Source organism: Sciurus vulgaris (assembly GCF_902686455.1).
Source record: "Sciurus vulgaris genome assembly, chromosome: 12".
Classification (NCBI taxonomy): Eukaryota; Metazoa; Chordata; class Mammalia; order Rodentia; family Sciuridae; genus Sciurus; species Sciurus vulgaris.
This window is the reverse complement of record NC_136473.1, coordinates 59,943,133-59,961,697: the sequence shown is the minus strand read 5'-3', so window position 1 is coordinate 59,961,697 and position 18,565 is coordinate 59,943,133. Positions and strand designations below refer to the sequence as shown.

Sequence of the window (18,565 nt, the reverse complement as noted above, 5' to 3'; positions counted from 1 at the left end):
TTTAGAAATCCTTTTAACCCTATATTTGAAAAGATATTTTCTGTAATTTTTTCTTAAAGTTTTAAGTTATTTGCATTTTCCACTTTTAAATTGTCCAAAATTTATTTTTCTTTAAGGTGTCAGGTAAGGATTCATCTTTCCAAAAATGCATAATCGATTTTCCCAAGAGTTTTCCTCACTGATTTGCTGCTTCTGTAGTATATCAAGTTTTCATGTCTAATTGGGTTTTCTTTATTGCTTTCTTCCATATTTTGTTCCTTGGGTCTATTTTTCTATCTTCATCCCTATGCCACATAGTCTTAGATATCATAGCTTTTTAGTAGCTTAAATATTATAGCTTTTTATATCTGGTGGTAGTCACTCACCTTTATTTTGGAAGTTTTCTTGCTTCTTTTGGCCTTTTTTCTTTCTTAGAGTTCTTAAAACCAATCTATTCACTCCTATCAAAAAATCCTGTTCAGATTTTGAGTTTAATAATTATGGTGAGAGTTTTCATCTCGTGATATTACATCTTTTCCTCCATACACATATTTGTCAAGACTTTATGTAGCTTGTCAAGTTAGCTTGCCACAGGTTCATATTGACAAAATACAGTAGACTCCTTGGTCAGAGATGAAATAGCAGCAGCCACAATAACATCTTCTACACCAGCTCCCCAAGACTTACTTCCCACAGAGCAACACAAGAACCAGATCATACCTACACACATGGTAGGTTGGGTTACAGAAGAACCCTGGGCCTAGGAACAACCCAATCTTAGAAGGGTACTAATGAAAAAAAAAAAAAAAAAGCCCAACCTTTGTCCCTGAGTGAGACATTATTTTAAAATTCTGGATAGCAAATAAATTCACCCTAAGGTAGTGATGTAACTCAATGGGTTAAATTCCTACCATACACACACACACACACACACACACATGCAATCCTATATCCTTATTAGAGATACTATTTGTTTGCTACACAAAAATCTTTGAAAAGGTATGTTCTGAATATAGCTGCCAATGCCTCTGCTCAGAAGACATTTAGAAATCTTTCAGAGATACTTAAAGCATTGCCCCCAACAACATCTGCCCCTCATTTATACATCCACTTGGTTTCTGGTCAGATTTTCCCGTGAGTACACTACTCTGTTGACCACTTGATTTATCTTACTGTCAGACACTAGGACCAAAAGTACATTCACTTTAGCTCATACCAGACTCAATTAAGCCTTCTGCCAATAGGACACCAAATAGCAGGGTAAGATCAACCTTAAGTATTGATCTCAATCATTCCTACCTAAGGTCCCAGCCCCAAACAATTGAAAAGATTCCATAAACCATCAGAATCTACCTTAGTAAGTCAGATGGATTTCTCCTTAAGTTTCTGTATCAACAGCCTGTTGATGTCTGAAGCATTGATCCATACTTAGCAATATTTATTCTTAACTGCACAGATTTTTGCCTTTGCCCATAAGGAGAAAGTATCTAGTGCAATTTTGTCATTCATAACAATAGTGGCCAGTGAATTGAGACTGATCTGAATGCTTTACAGGGTCGAGGTGCTATTCCCTTAAATCCTGGATATTTGCCACCCATAACTATCCTCAAGTTGCAATTGCTTTGCTTTTGCTTTTGGACGGAAATCAAGTTAGTATCTTTTATGTAAGAAATGCAACATTAAGAGTGCACATAGTTCACTCGGAAAGAAAGTTGGGGCTTTTTTTTTTTTTTTTTTTTTTTTTTTACAGTTCTGGGTTTCCTAAGTGGCACCTACATCACTTCAAGGTGAGGAATGGTACAGGTTGACAGTGCCTCCAACACAGGTTCTCAGTTCAACTCTAATAATTAAATCTAGTTCTTATTTTTGGAGTGACTGTGTGGACACAGTCCATCCTGATCTGTTTGCCATGCCATCAGCAAGTCATTTATCATTCCATGGAATGACTGAGCTATAGGAACAGGGATGAGAAAGACATTCAAAACATCTGGAGATGTTGATAGAGTTCTGCATGGGAGATGCAAGAGCTGAACCCATCCCTGCTATTTCTGATAGACTTCTCAGTAAGGTTAAGCAGAATAATAATTAAGTCCTGTCAGTTGAGCTAAGAATAGCCACATCAGGGCATTTTCCTTTTTTGAAGAAGGTTAGAAGGACAGGTATGAAAGACAAAAGATATTCTATATCCCTTCTTGCCCTGTGCTCCCCCAGAATCTAAGGTGTCTCTTTCCCAGTATCCAAGGCATTTCTTCTATTTTTTTCTCTCCCTATACTACCACAACACTGGTGTGTCCATTTCAGTAGTTTTAACTGTAGTAATTTTCCAACCATCACCTACTTATACCCAGACCTCTCATCTTGAAAGGTTATACACAAGAGGGACAAGGATATTTTCATAAGATTTACATTAGCAATGTACTCAGTCAAGTTGTCATTATCCTTATGATCTAATACCACATCAATCTAAGAGAATCTAGATAGTTGAAACAGGATCAAATTTGACCCTTTTAGGCCTCATTTTTGTCATCCTGTTACATGGAATATGTATCAACCAGACTGCTGTGGGGATGTCATTAGGGAGAAGAAAGGAGCATCATGTCTAGGAATTGTCAGGGCTAAATCCCAACTTTTCAAACTATGTCTGTATAATCCCCCATATCTTTTATATTGATCATTACCCAGGAAGCAGATGAAGGACACAATCTTTTTCTGGAAGTTCAATGATTGTACTTCCTTGATAAGGTGTGCAGGCAAAGAAAAGGTGGGGGACATAGAATCAGAAATGTTCTAGAATTAATTTTTGATGAGACTGTTCCAATGCTTAATAATACCGGATGCTTATGAACTTTAGGAAGTGCGAAAGTTCCATCAAATTCCTTGATCATTTGCCCATTGTTTAGTGACTTTTGTGATAAAAGGTACACCATTGTCAGACTGCAAATGATCCAGAAATCCACACATGTAATGCAAATTAGTTTCAAGAAACAATGATATGACCAGAGTCTGCTGATTGGATAGGAACAGCAATCTCATAACCTGAAATAATTTCAACATTAGTGAGACACCACCAATAGCCCTTATTTGTATAATGTAGTCAATGTGCCAAGAGTTTCTTGAGTTTATGCCCTATTTATTGTGGCTTCCCTCAGTGTGAAACAAGTACTTCGACTTTTGGCAAGAGTAATTAAGTGTGGCATGCAGTAGTAACTTCTGCCTAGAAACACACAGTTTACTATGATGGTGATGAAAATTTTGAAGTATTCACTTGCAATGGTCAGATGTATTTATATAGAGGTTATGGCCATCTGAGCAGGGCATGCTCAATTAGCAGCTTGATTCTTACAGTGGGCCAATGAGTCACTCATAGTTGGTCAGCAGTCAGCATTTATTTCCGCACTTCACAGCCTCAAAGGTGGGGTACTTTTAATCTTCTTTTCCAAGTAGCAGACCAAATAGCTAAGTTACTGGTAAAATCCAAGAGTCAGAGTTCTGCCCACCAAGCAAAGTGAACAAATCTTCTGGCTCTAATGCTGACAAGTGAGACCCTCTAAGGGTTCAGTTTAGTTGAACCATTAGTAAACCAGACCCAGGCACTTTATCCAGGTAATCTTCATGAATCAAGATCTCCATTGAACCAACAATGTTATTCCAAGAAGTTAAGTAGGGGATAGAGCTTACCCCAGGGAGATAGCTGCCACATTTTAATGACTCATTAGAACAAGGCTAGCCGTGTTCTTGAATATTCCATTTCCATTTGACAAGAACGACTTTTGGGGCCATTCTCACCTTGCCAAATATAGCATCCAGGACTGCCTGATCAGAGAGTCACAAGAACTCCATGAGGCTACAGAGATTGTAAAGTAAGTGAAAAGATATTCTAGCTTTATCCATATTTGAATTTTAATATATATTTATGTGATATTTACATTATTTTTTAAATAACAATTTTCTTGATGCTATTACAACAGTACAGAAGAGATAATAAGGACCAAGTGTTTTAGTGCTCTCAGGTTGCTTTGACAAAAATCCATATACTGGGTGGCTTAAACAACATTTATTTCTTACAGTTATGGGGGATAGGAAGCTCAATTATCAAGGTACTGGCAGGTTCAGTGTCTGGTGAGATCCTCTTCTTGGCTTGTAGATGGCCACCTTCTTGCTGTGTCTTCAAATAGTGCAGAGTAAGAGACAACACATGCAAGAGCAGAATACTCCTGATGCTTTTAGCATTAGCTATTCAGTAAAAACAGAATTCAGATTATAATGGATTGAAGAGTAATTTGAAGGAAGAGTCAGTGGATATAGGCAGAAATATTTTTAAATAAGCTTAAAATTATTGATGAATAAAACTGTCAATTTTTTTTTCAGTCTTGTGTTGGTGTGATGTTAGTGGGCCCAACAGGTGGAGGAAAGACAACAGTCAGAAAAATTTTAGAAAGAGCATTAATACTACTACCAGTTGTAGACATGTTATCAATTAAGCAAAGTGAATCTCCTTCAAAGGTAAATGTTCCACTAAATAAAATGTTTCCCCATATGTTCATATTTTCTACTTAAGTTAACATTTTATCTTTTTTCATAAATATTTTCATTACTTATTAAATTTATTGGTAGGAATTTGTAGTGAGTGGGATTTTTAAAAAAATTAAATCATAAACTAGTTTGAAATAAAACTATTGAATTGTATATTTATTTTGTATTTAGTCACCTTTCTAAATGGATTGTAAGTTACATTTTTTTAGGTATCAATTGAATTACCATCAAATCAAAATAACAATTTTTTTCCCTTTTCCAATATTTATTTAATGTATCTCTTCTTATCTTACCAAATTGATTAGCCAAAATAATGGTAACTCTAATATTTATTCCTTACTTTATTTGAAATGCATTTAATATTTCTACATTTAATATGATGTTTATTCTTGACCTCTGAAAAATATTCATTATCTACCTTGAAAGTTTTTTATTGTAAGAATTTATTAGTTGATTTTCAGTATCTTTTAAAAATATTTTAACTGGTTAATGTGATAAGCTATGTTGATGAATTTACTAACTTTAAATTATCCTTGAATTCCTAGAATAGCCCTAGTTAGTCATGATATATTTTTATGCAGTACAAAACTAGACTCCAGTAAATATTATATACTTGAGTTACTTCATTTAAATATATTCCAAAAGTTTTAGAAAGTCACCTTCTGAGTTGTATGAATCTTTTTCTCTGTTAGTATGAGATACACTACTTCAAAACCATTTGCATAGTACTTTCTTATCTTTTATCCTTTCCTCTGTCTAAATTCCCTTTATCAACAGATTTCAATAAGTTCTTAAGCAATATTGTAATTAATGAGGTGAATTATCTCAGCACTAATAATGACTAATATTTGTGGAGTACTAAATATGGGTTCAGTAAAAATATTACATGAGAAAATTTACTGCGGTTTTGAGAAGTATGCACTTAGCAAATTTAATCTTCTGTGTTTGAAGATTCTGAGCAGCTATCACTTATCTTACCCGCTATCCTTAGTGTCACTTATATAAGGTCCCTTTACTTTTAATACTGCAGTGCTCTACACAAGCCACACAGTCAACTTTCAGAAATACACTGACATTTACACCAACATTAAGAATTCCAAGCTGAAGGCTCACAGTGCAGGAAAAAACAAATGCACATATATAGGCCACTTGTATATACACTGCTGCTATTCACCTTTTAAGCAATGTGATGAGCAGAATTATTCCATGCAACAATCATGCAACAAAAGTTATAAGCCAGTTTGGGGACTAAGAAAACAGGATGTAGTAATTATGTGGTGGTGAAGATTATACAGTGAAATACAGTAGATGAAACAGACCAATTCTTAAGGCAATATCCAGATTATAATGTTGCAAATAAGATGTACTTGAGTGCCAATTCTAACTTGAAGTTTACAAGTCTATCCTGCTCGCTCTCTCATTTCTATATTCAACCCTGGCTACATACATATCACATCCCAACTTAAATACATAATAGGAACACAGTATTCCCACCACAGGGAATTATTTGTAATGTTTAGAATTTTTTAAAATAATGGTTTAATATTATGGATAATTCTAATTAGTCAATTTTTACTGTTTCTTGTAAAAAGAAACATTTATGGAGATTTTTTTCTTTGATGGAAAAGTCCTTCTAAAACACATTTATGGAGATTTTTTCTTTGATGGAAAAGTCCTTCTAAAACACTTTGTTAATACTGCAAAAATTAAATAATTGTACTATAACTAATGTATTTTAAAATCACACAGGATTTACCTCAGATTTCAGGAAAAAGGGGAAAAGTAGATGTTTGTGTCTTAAATCCAAAGTGTATCACTCTTAATGAACTATATGGAAGACTGGATCCTAATACTTTGGAATGGACTGATGGCTTATTATCAGCAACATTTCGAAATTATGTGTATTTAAATACTACAAGGCACTCAAAGAAAGACATGGATATTGGACTAAAGTTAAGAAGCTCTCATTTATCTGGTGTAAGTTTTATATAAAATGAGTATTTTATTTGCTAATGTGTATTAAGTGCTTTTGCAATGATTGATATTAAAACATCACTAGATATCTATTAAAAGTAGATTTAAAGGATTATAAACAGCTTTAAAAACAGAAAAATTATGTTATTTAAAAAGAAAATGCCATTGCATTTTAAAGTGGTCAGTAAACCAGAGTGAGGTTAAAGATATTTGCTTTGAAAGAAACACAAAGAGAATTCAGTTTTAATAAATAATATAGTAATTCTAGCACCTAACAATGTACCTTACAAATTAGTGAGATAAAAAAGTACTTCAGTAGAAATGAGAATTAAATATTTGATAAAAAATTTATCAAATAATATAAATGGCAAAAATTTGAAAAGTTGTATTCTTGTTAGTAATAAGGAGGGATACTGATAAATTTCATTAGCTAAAATATATTAACAAAAGGTGATTTTTTTAAACCAAGGAGATTAATAAAGATAAATATAGAAAAACAATATTCCATATTTACTAGACTATGAAGTATAAATTCCTGTATAACTTGGGATAATTTTGGAAATATAGTCCATTCTATCTGTAGGTTTCATATCTGCATTCAACAAACCATGGATCAAAAATATGTGGAAAAAAGTAATTGTGTCTATACTGAATTTGTCCAGACTTTTATTTTTGTTCTTATGCCTTAAACAATGTAGTATTAACAACTATTTGCATAGCATTTAATTTGCATAACAACTATTTGCATAGCATTGCATAGTATAAGTAATCTAGAAATGATTTAAAGTGTAGGTTAAATGCAATCACTACATCATTTTATTAAGGGACTTGAGCATCCTTAGATTTTGATACCTGTGGGAGGATCCTAGAACCAGTCCTTTCTCTGGATACCAAGGAATGACTATATATATTGAGTTTTTAACTTGATATTCCTTTTGATTTAGAAAGTCACTCCTAATAATTTATACTAAGGAAATAATTGTATTAGGTTGTTGCTATCTTTTTTATATTAGTATGGGAATCCTTTGTACATTAAAAATAGTCATTTTTCTATCAAATATGCTATATATATTTTTTTCTCCAACCTATGAAAATAAACTTATCAATATATTCTTTTGTAATTTTGTAATTTTGTAATTTTCAGTCATACCTAAAAGAGATAGGATTTCTCTTGTCTGAGATTACTCAGGTTCAGGTTGTGAACCCCTGTATTGAAAATCAAAATCCAAAATGCTTTAAAGCCTAAAACTTCAGTGCTGACATATGCCATGTAACTTTGTTTCATGCACAAATTTATTTTAAAACTATTTTCTGAAGTTATCTTCAGGTTATATGTATAAGGTATGTGTGAAATATAAATTAATTTCTTGTTTAAACTTGGGCTCATCCTCTTTATGCAAACATTCCAAAATCCAAAACACTTCTGATCCCAAGAATTTCAGATAAGGAATACTTAACCTATATATTGATGGTTACTTAATCACATGAATAAATCTTTTTAAACTTTTTACCTTAATGTAGTTTATTTTGTGTGATTAACTTAATTTTCCCAGATGAAAATTTTTTCTGATATAATTGAATAATGTATCTAACTCCCACTAATATAAAAAAAATACTGTGTCCAAGGATTTATTTCTGCATTGTTTTGCCTTTCTTATTTTATTTTTATTGTATATTTCTATAGGATACAAAGTAATAATTAAATGTATATATACAAAGTGTAATGATCAAAACAGTCATTAGCATTTGTTTCTTAAACATTTGTCATTTCTTTGTGTTGAGGACCTTCAAACTTCTCTTTTCTAGCTCTTTATAAAATGTATGATAAACTGCTGTAGATTTATAGTTCCTATACTTGCTGAAGAACAAGAGTACTTATTCCTCCTATCTAACTATATTTTGGTACACATTATCCAAACTCCGTCTCTCCTGTCCTCCCCTCTCTTCTTCCTAACCTCCGTTGGCTACTATTTTATTCTCTACACCTCTAAGATTATGTAATGTTTGTCTTTCTGTGCCTGGGTTATTTCACTTAACATGATGTCCTTCACTCTTGTCCATGTTGCCACAAATGACAGGATCTCATTTTCTAAATCTAATTTAATTTTTAAAATAACATTTTACGGAGATCCAAGATGGCGGACTAGAGGGTGACTGCATCTCCAGTTGCTCGAGAACCCAGGATTCAAGAAGGGGAGGCATTGAGAGACTTGGACTAAAATAGAACCACGGGGTGAGTCTCCCCAACCCGGTGAAGCTCGGCCTGGGTGGCAGACCCGGATTCCGGTGGCTTATTAGAGTAGGGCAGGGCAGCTAGAGTCTTCTCCAGGCAGCCCTGGGCACTCCAGCGGTGGGCTCCTCCCACATGGCCAGCTTCTCGGAGCAGGCACCCCAGTGAGAGGCTTTCCACACAGAGCCAGCTCCAAGCCCTGGAACCAGTAGCGGGCTAGGGACAGCTTTCTTCGGAAGTACTGCATTAAAAAGTTACTCCAAGACTTCAGGCTACTGAAGATTGGGAGGTGATACACTGGAAATCTATAGGGACACTATAAACAAATAGAGGAAATCTACAATATCACAGAGTCGCACTGACTTCTGACCAATATGAGAAAACAAGGGAAGAAAATGTCCCAAAGAAACCTAGATACTCTATCAATAAAACTCAATGACAGCACAGCAGAAGAAATGTCAGAAAGGGAGTTCAGAATGTACATAATTAAAACAATCAGGGAAGCAAACAAGGAGATGAAAGAGCAAATGCAGGCATTGAAGAAAGAGATGAAAGAGCAAATGCAGGCATTAAATGATCGCACCAATCAGCAGTTAAAAGAGCAAATATGGGAAGCAAGAGATCATTTCAATACAGAGTTAGAGGTACTGAAAAAAAAACAAAACAGAATTCCTTGAAATGAAGGAAACAATAAACCAAGTTAAAAACTGCATAGAAAGCATAACCAATAGGATAGAACACCTGGAAGACAGAACCTCAGATATTGAAGACAAAATATTTCTTGAAAACAAAGTTGACCAAACAGAAAAGATGGTAAGAAATCATGAACAGAATCTACAAGAATTATGGGATATCGTGAAAAGGCCAAATTTAAGAATTATTGAGATTGAGGAAGTCTTAGAGAAACAAATCAAAGGAATAAACAACCTATTCAATGAAATAATATCAGAAAATTTCCCAAATCTCAAGAATGAAATGGAAAACCAAGTACGAGAGGCTTATAGGGCTCCAAATATACAAAATTACAACAGACCCACACAAAGGCACATTATTATGAAAATACCTAACATACAAAATAAAGACAGAATTTTAAAGGCCGTGAGAGAAGAGAATCAAATTACATTCAGGGGAAACCAATAAAAATATCAGCAGATTTTTCAATCCAGACCCTAAAAGCTAAAAGGGCCTGGGACAACATTTACCAAGCCCTGAAAGAAAATGGATGTCAACCAAGAATCTTATACCCAGCAAAACTTACTTTCAGATTTGACGATGAAATAAGATCCTTCCATGATAAACAACAGCTAAAGGAATTTACAAAAAGAAAGCCAGCAATACAGAACATTCTCAGCAAAATATTCCATGAGGAAGAGATGAAAAACAATGATGCAAATCAGCAATGGGAGGAACTAGATTAAAGGAATAGCCAAATAAAGGAGAAACCAAATAATGTCAAAAAAACAAAAATGAGTCAAATGACTGGGAATACAAATGATATCACAATAATAACTGTGAATGTTAATGGCCTGAACTCATCAATCAAAATACATAGACTGGAAGATTGGATTAAAAAGAAAAATCCAACAATATGCTGCCTGCAGGAGACTCATCTCATAGAAAGAGATACCCACAGACTAAAGGTGAAAGGATGGGAAAAAACATACCATGCACACGGACACAGCAAAAAAGCTGGGGTATCCATTCTCATTTCAGATAATGTGGAATTCAAGCCAAAACTAGTCAGAAGGGATAAAGAAGGACATTACATACTGTTTAAGGGAAGCATAAATCAGCAAGACATAACAATCATAAACATCTGTGCCCCGAACATTGGCTCATCGATGTACATCAAACAAAACCTCAATTACAGAAATCAAATAGACCACAACACAATAATACTAGGCGATTTTAACTCACATCTTTCACCACTGGATAGATTGTCCAAACAAAAATTGAATAAAGAAACCATAGATCTCAATAACACAATCAACAATTTGGACTTAACGGACATTTATAGAATATACCTTCCAACAAAGAATGAATACACCTTCTTCTCAGCAGCACATGGATCCTTCTCTAAAATAGACCATGTTTTATGCCACAAAGCTACTGTTAGCAAATACAAGAAGATAGAGATACTACCTTGTATTCTATCAGATCATAATGGATTGAAATTAGAAATAAATGACAGAATAAAAAACAGAAAATTCTCCAATACTTGGAGATTAAATAATACACTACTATATGATGAATGGAAACAGAAGACATCAGGAGGGAAATAAAAAAATTCTTAGATGTAAACGAGAAAAAAGACACATCATATCAAAACCTCTGGGACACTATGAAAGCAGTACTTAGAGGAAGGTTTATTTCATGGGGCGCATTCAAAAAAAGAAGTATAAATCAACAAATAAATGACTTAACGCTACAGCTCAAAGCCCTAGAAAAAGAAGAGCAGACCAAAACCAAAAGTAGTAGAAGACAGGAAATAGTTAAAATCAGAGCTAAAATCAACAAAATTGAAACAAAAACAATCAGAAAAATTAACAAAATAAAGAGTTGGTTCTTTGAAAAAATAAACAAAATTGATAAACCCTTAGCCACACTAACAAAGAGAAAGAGGGAGAAAACTCAAATTACTAAAATTTGGAATGAACAACGAAATATCACAACAGACACGAGTGAAATACAAAACATAATTAGAAGCGATTTTGAAAATCTATACTCCAACAAAATAGAAAAACTCAAAGACATCAACAAGTTTCTAGAGACATATGAATTACCTAAACTGAACAAGGGGGACATACACAACTTAAATAAATCAATTTCAAGCACTGAAATAGAAGAGGTCATCAAAAGCCTACCAACAAAGAAAAGTCCAGGACCAGATGGGTTCTCAGCCGAGTTCTACAAAACCTTTAAAGAAGAGCTCATTCCAATACTCCTCAAAGTGTTCCATGAAATAGAAGAGGAGGGAACCCTCCCAAACTCATTCTATGAAGCTAATATCACCCTGATACCTAAACCAGACAGAGACACATCGAAGAAAGAAAATTTCAGAGCAATATCCTTAATGAACATTGATGCAGAAAATCTCAACAAAATTTTAGCAAATCGCATACAAAAATATATTAAAAAGATAGTGCACCACGATCAAGTGGGTTTTATCCCAGGAATGCAAGGTTGGTTCAACATCTGGAAATCAATAAATGTCATTCACCATATCAACAGACTAAAAGTTAAGAATCACATGATTATTTCAATAGATGCAGAAAAAGCATTCGATAAAATACAGCATCCCTTCATGCTCAAAACACTAGAAAAAATCAGGGTAGTGGGAACATTCCTTAACATTGTAAAGGGCATCTACGCTAAGCCCATGGCCAGTATCATTCTAAATGGTGAAAAACTGAAAGCATTCCCCCTAAAAACTGGAACAAGGCAGGGATGCCCTCTTTCACCACTTCTATTCAACATTGTTCTTGAGACTCTAGCCAGAGCAATTAGACAAGCCAAAGAAATTAAAGGGATACAAATTGGAAAAGAAGAACTCAAACTATTCCTGTTCACTGATGACATGATTATATATTTAGAGGAACCTGGAAATTCCACCAGAAAACTCTTAGAACTCATAAGTGAATTCAGTAAAGTAGCAGGTTACAAGATCAATGCCCATAAATCCAATGCATTTTTATACATAAGTGATGAATCTTCAGAAAGAGAAATTAGGAAAACTACCCCATTCACAATAGCATTGAAAAAAATAAAATAATTGGGAATCAATCTCACAAAAGAGGTGAAAGACCTCTACAATGAGAACTACAGAACACTAAAGAAAGAAATTAAAGAAAACCTTAGAAGATGGAAAGATCTCCCATGTTCTTGGATAGGCAGAATTAATATTGTCAAAATGGCCATACTACCAAAAGTGCTATACAGATTCAATGCAATTTCAATTAAAATCCCATTGATGTATCTTACAGAAATAGGGCAAGCAATTATGAAATTCATCTGGAAGAATAAGAAACCCAGAATAGCTAAAGCAATCCTCAGTAGAAAGAGCGAAGCAGCGGGTATCGCAATACCAGATCTTCACCTCTACTACAAAGCAATAGTAACAAAAATGGCATGGTATTGGTACCAAAATAGACAGGTAGATCAATGGTACAGAATACAGGACATGGACACAAACCCAAATAAATACAATTTTCTCATACTAGACCAAGGTGCCAGAAAAGGTGGAGAAAAGATAGCCTCTTCAACAAATGGTGCTGGGAAAACTGGAAAACCATTTCAACAGAATGAAATTAAACCCCTATCTCTCACCCTGCACAAAACTCAACTCACAATGGATCAAGGACCTTGAAATCAGACCAGAGACCCTGCGTCTTATAGAAGAAAAAGTAGGTCCAAACCTTCAATTTGTTGGCTTAGGATCAGACTTCCTTAACAGGACTCCCATAGCCCAAGAAATAAAAGCAAGAATCAACAACTGGGGTAGATTCAAACTAAAAAGCTTTCTCTCAGCACAGGAAACTATCAGTAATGTGAAGAGAGATGAAATTGGAGGATATCATGCTAAGTGAGATAAGCCAATCTCAAAAAACTAAAGGACAAATGATCTCGCTGATAAGCAGCTGAGGACATATAATGGGGGGTAGGAGGGGTAGCATTAGGGTTAGGGTTAGGTTTAGGGTTAGGGATAAGGAGGGTGGTAAGAATGGAGGAAAGAAGGACTGTGTAGAGGGAAAAGGAGTGGGAGGGGTTGGGGGGAGGGGAAAAAATAACAGAATGAATCAAACAACATTGCCTTATGTAAATTTATGATTTTTAATAAAAAAATAACATTTTACAGATTAATGAAGTACAGTGTGAAATTTCAACACATGCATGTAGCATGCACTGATCAATTCAGGGAAATTAGCATTTCCCTCTCATCATTTATGTTTGAGGTCTTTGAGCTCCTCCCTTCTAGGTTAAATGTTTGTTTAAAATGTTTGCTAGGTTATTGTGAACTATAGTCATCCTTCTATGCTGCAGGACTTATTCTTTATATCTAACTGTGATTTTGTATCCATTATCCAATCTCCCTTTAATGCCCCTCCCGCTTCCACCAGTCTTAGACTGTAGTAATCACTATTCTACATCCAGATCATGTTTTTTCACTTACCATGTATGAGAAATAACATATTTGTCTTTCTGTGGCTTATTTTACTTAACAATGTTCTTCAGTTTCATCCATTTTGCTGCAAAAGATAGGATTGCATTTTTCTTTGTGACTGAATGATATTTCATTATGTGTATATGCTATGTTTTCCTTATCCATTTCTCTATCAATAGACACCTTGATTGATTCCATATCTGGGTTATTGTGAATAATGTTACAATAAATATGGGCATGCAGGTATCTCTTTGATGTACTAATTTTGTTTCCTTTTGGTATATTCCCAGTAGTGGGGTAGCTAGATCATATGATAATTCTAATTTTAGATTTTTTGATGAGCCTCCATACTGTTTTCTATTTATATTTCTACCAACAGTACACAAGCGTTCCTCTTTCTCTATATCCTTGCCAGCATTTTTTAAAGTTATTTTTTTATTATTGTCTTTCTACCTGGGGTGATGTGATATCTTGTTGTGATTTTGATTTACATTTTCCTATTAGTAATGTTGAATATTTTTTCATATACCATTTATATGTCTTTAATATAGCCATTTGTGTATCTTTCTTTGGAAAATGTCTATTTAGATCTATTTTTAATTGGATTATTTGGGGGTTTGCTACTATTTTTGTTTGTTTTTGTTTTTTGCTATTGAATTGTTTGAGTTCCTTATATATTCTGGTTATTAACCCCTTATCAGATATATATTTTGCAAATATTTATTCCATTATATAGATTATCTGTTTACTTTCTTGTTTTCTTCACTGTACAAAAGTTTCTTGGTTTGATGTAATCCTATTTGTTGATTTTTGCTTTTTTAACCTGTGCTTTGGAAAATGCTATCTAAAAAATAATTGCCTATACCAATGTCTTAAAGTGTTTCCTTTGTATTTTCTTCTAGAAGTCTTATAGTTTTAGGTCTTACATTTAGGTCTTTATTCTATTTTGAGTTGATTTTTATATATGGTAAGAAGTATGGGTCTAGTTCCATTCTAGTACCATTTTTAGAAAAGATTCTCCTTTCTCCAATATGTTTTCATAGCACTTTAGTTGAAGATCATATGATTGTAGATGTGTGGGTTTATTTTTAGGCTGTCTATTCTGTTCCATTGGTTCATATGTTGGTTTTTGTGCCAGTACCATACTCTCTTAGTTTTATAGTATATTTCGTAATCAGGAAGTGACTAAGAAAAATATTTTTTCTTCATTCCTTTTTGCTCAAGATTGTTTTTGGCTATGCACACTATTTTGCGTTTCAATATGAATTGTAGGATGTTTTTCTAGTTCTGTGAAGAATGTCATTGGTATTTTGATATTAATTGTATTAAATATATAGAACATTTGGGGTAGAATGGACATTTTCACCTTGATTCTTCCAGTCCATGATCATGAAATTTCTTTCCATTTCTTTAGTCAGTGCTTTCTAGTTCTCATTATAGAGGTATTTTGCCTCTTTGATAAAATTTATTAGTAAATATTTTTGCAGTTATTATAAATGAGATTGCTTTCTTGGTTTCTTTTTCAGTTAATTTGCTACTCTCTTGAGAAATGTCTGCTTAGATTATTAGTAACTGTTTTTTTGTTTTTGGGGCTTTATGAGTTTTTTGGGGGGGGTTTTGGTGTTGAGTTATTTGAGTTCTTTATAAATTCTGGATATTTATCTCCTATTGGAGGAGTAACTGGCAAAGACTTTCTCCCATTCTGTATGTCCTCTCCACACTCTGTTTTAGTTAGCTTTATGCTGCTTTAACCAAATACTGGACAAGAATTTAGAGGAGGAAAATTTTATTAGGGGCTCACAGATTCAGGTCTTATTCTATGGATAGGTAAGTTCATTCCTCCAGGCCTAAGGTGAGGCAGAACATCCTGGCCAAAAGGCAGGGGAGTGAAACTGGCAGACAGGAAGCGGAGAGAGAAGGGAGAGGACAAAGGGACACAGGGAAGACTCACTCTTCCAGGGTCCACCCCCAGTAACCCACCTCCTCCAGCCATGCCCCCACATGCCTATAGTTACCATCCGGTCAGTCCTTTCAAACTATGGTGAACTGGTTGAGTTACAGCCCTCACAATCCAATCATTTCACCTGTGAATACTCCTGTATTAATATAGGAACTTTGGGGGGGGGCACCTCATATCCAACTGTAATATACTCTTAATTATTTCCTTTGCAATGCAGAAGCTTTTCAACCTAATGCCATCCCAGTTATTGATTCTTGGTTTTATTTATTTATTTATTTATTTATTTATTTATTTATTTATTATACTGGAAATTGAACTCAGGGGCACTCCACCACTGAACCACATCCTCAACCCTATTTTGTATTTTACTTAGAGACGGTCTCACTGAGTTGCTTAGCACCTCACTTTTGCTGAAGCTGGCTTTGAACTCCTTATCCTTCTGCCTCAGCCTCATGAGCCACTGAGATTACAGGCATGCATTACTGCGCCTGGCTTGGTTTTATTTCTTCAATTTTAGAACTCTTATTAAGGAAGTAAGTGCCTGTCCCAATATGTTAGAATATTGACCCTATGTTTGCTTCTAGCAGTTACAGTGATTCTATTCTAATTTGTATGTCTTTGATGCACTTTGAGATGACTTTTGTGCAGGCTAAGAGATTGGAATTCAGTTTTATTTTTCTAAATATGGATATTTAGTTTTCCCAGAAAACCATTTGTTTAAAAGGCTATCTTTTCTCCATTGTATGTTTTTGGCACCTTTGTCAAAGATCAGGTGACTGGATCCATGTGAATTTGTGTCTATGTCTTCTACTCCATTGATCTTCATATATCTTTTTAAGCCAATATCATGTTGTTCTCTTACTATAATTCTGAGATACAATTTGAGATCAGATATTATGATTTCTCCAGCATTGCTCAGGATTTCTTTGGCTATTCTGGGTCTTTTATTCTTCCATATGAATTTTAGAACTTTCTTCTATTTCTGTACAGAATGTCACTGATATTTTGATAGGGATTGCATTGAATCTGTAGATTGCTTTTGAGAATATGGCCATTTTGACCATGTTAATTTTGCCTATCCAAGAACTTGGGAGGCCCTTCCATTTTCTGAAGACTTCTTCAATTTCTTTCTTCAGTGTTCTGTAATTTTTATTATAGAGATCTTTCATCCCTTAGATTTAGTTCCAAGTTTGTGTTTTATTTTGTTTTGAAGCTATTGTGAATGGAATTGTTTTTATAATTTTCTTCTCAACAGATTCATTATTGGCATATAAGAAAGCTATTGATTTTGTATATTAATCTTTCATCCTAATACTTTTCTGAATTTGTTTATCAACTCTAGACGTCTTCTAGTTGAGGCTTTTGGGGTTTTCTAAGTATAGGATCAAGTCATCAGTAAATAGTTTGATGACTCATTTTCCTAATTGTATCCTTTTAATTTCCTTCTCTTGCCTGATTGGTTTGGCAAGAGTTTCAAGAACTATAATTGAAAAGGAGTGGCAAGAATAGGTATTCTTGTCTTATTCCTTATTTTAAAGGAAATGCTTTTAGTTTTTCTCCAATCAGTATGATGTTGTCATATATAGACTTTATGATGCTGAGGTAAGTGACTTCTTTCTATACCTAGTTTCTTCAGTGCTGGATTTTGTCAAAGGCTTTTTTTTTTTTTAAACAACCATTGAGATGCTGTTTTTGTCCTTAATTCTGTTCATGTGATGAATTCCATTTATTGATTTATGGATGTTGAACAAACCTTGCATCCCTGAGATGAATTCAACTTTATCCAGGTGTACAATTTTCTTAATGTGTTTTAAATATTAACAGATATTAATATTGCTAATATTTTATTAAGGATTTTTATACCTATGTTCTTCAGGAATATTGGCCTATAATTTTCTTTCCTTCATTTGTTTTTATCAGTGTAAGTATGAGGGTGATACTGGCTTCATAGAATGAATTTGGGAGTGTTCTCTTCCTTTTCATTTCATAGAATAATTTGAGAAGAATTGTCATTATTTCTTTAAACATCTGATAGAACTCAGCTGAAAATTCATCCAGTCCTGGGCTTTTCTTTGTTGGAATGCTTTTTATTACTCTTCCACTCTTGTTGCTTCATATTGGTCTGTTTAGGTTTTCTATATCCTCTTGGATTCACAAGAACAATGGTTTGTCTGTGATCCTGTAGATGGATAATTATATTGCCAATTCAAAGGTGGAGGTAGGTGAGCTCCAGGTAGAAAGCTACCAGAAGGCACTGGTGTAGTGGCTCGGTTCTGAGAAGCAGGTAGTGGCACTGGGGAAACAGGCCACTTTGGGGTGAACATCACTGGATTAAAAGCCACAGGTGGTCTATTAAAGTCTTCCCAGATCCCTGAAATCAAAGTTATTCCTTGTATTAAATTAGAGTAGGGTCCTGGAAGCTGGAAATTATATCATTGTCTCACTGATACTTGTGAAGATCAGCAGTGCTTTTTGGACAGGACCATCGATATAGGGAGACCTAGGGCCAAGAAAGTCCCATTCTGGGCGTGGGGGTGGATTAGAGCACCGTATCCCTGTCTAAGGCATGACAATGACCGTTTTCTTGGTTGGAAGGGGCTTGTTGAGGTTGACAAGAGTGCCAAGGGGAGAGCTGAAAGACAACTGCTGAAAGTGAAAGGAGGGAGACTAAAGACTTAGGACTAAAGACTGGAGAAGAGATGGAGGCTCATCAAGCCCTGGGTATGGT

At 34.4% G+C, this 18,565-nt stretch overlaps 1 protein-coding gene across 1 annotated transcript in view; it reads left to right on the top strand.

The window, feature by feature from the left end:
- Positions 1-18,565, top strand: part of DNAH14 (dynein axonemal heavy chain 14) — a gene marked incomplete at its 3' end in the record, with an annotated part of 400,436 nt that overhangs the window by 162,369 nt on the left and 219,502 nt on the right. The window contains exons 36-37 of the mRNA XM_079107288.1: positions 4,348-4,482; positions 6,274-6,489. Of these exons, the coding sequence (XP_078963414.1) occupies positions 4,348-4,482; positions 6,274-6,489 (351 nt within the window). The remainder of the gene's footprint in view (positions 1-4,347; positions 4,483-6,273; positions 6,490-18,565) is intronic.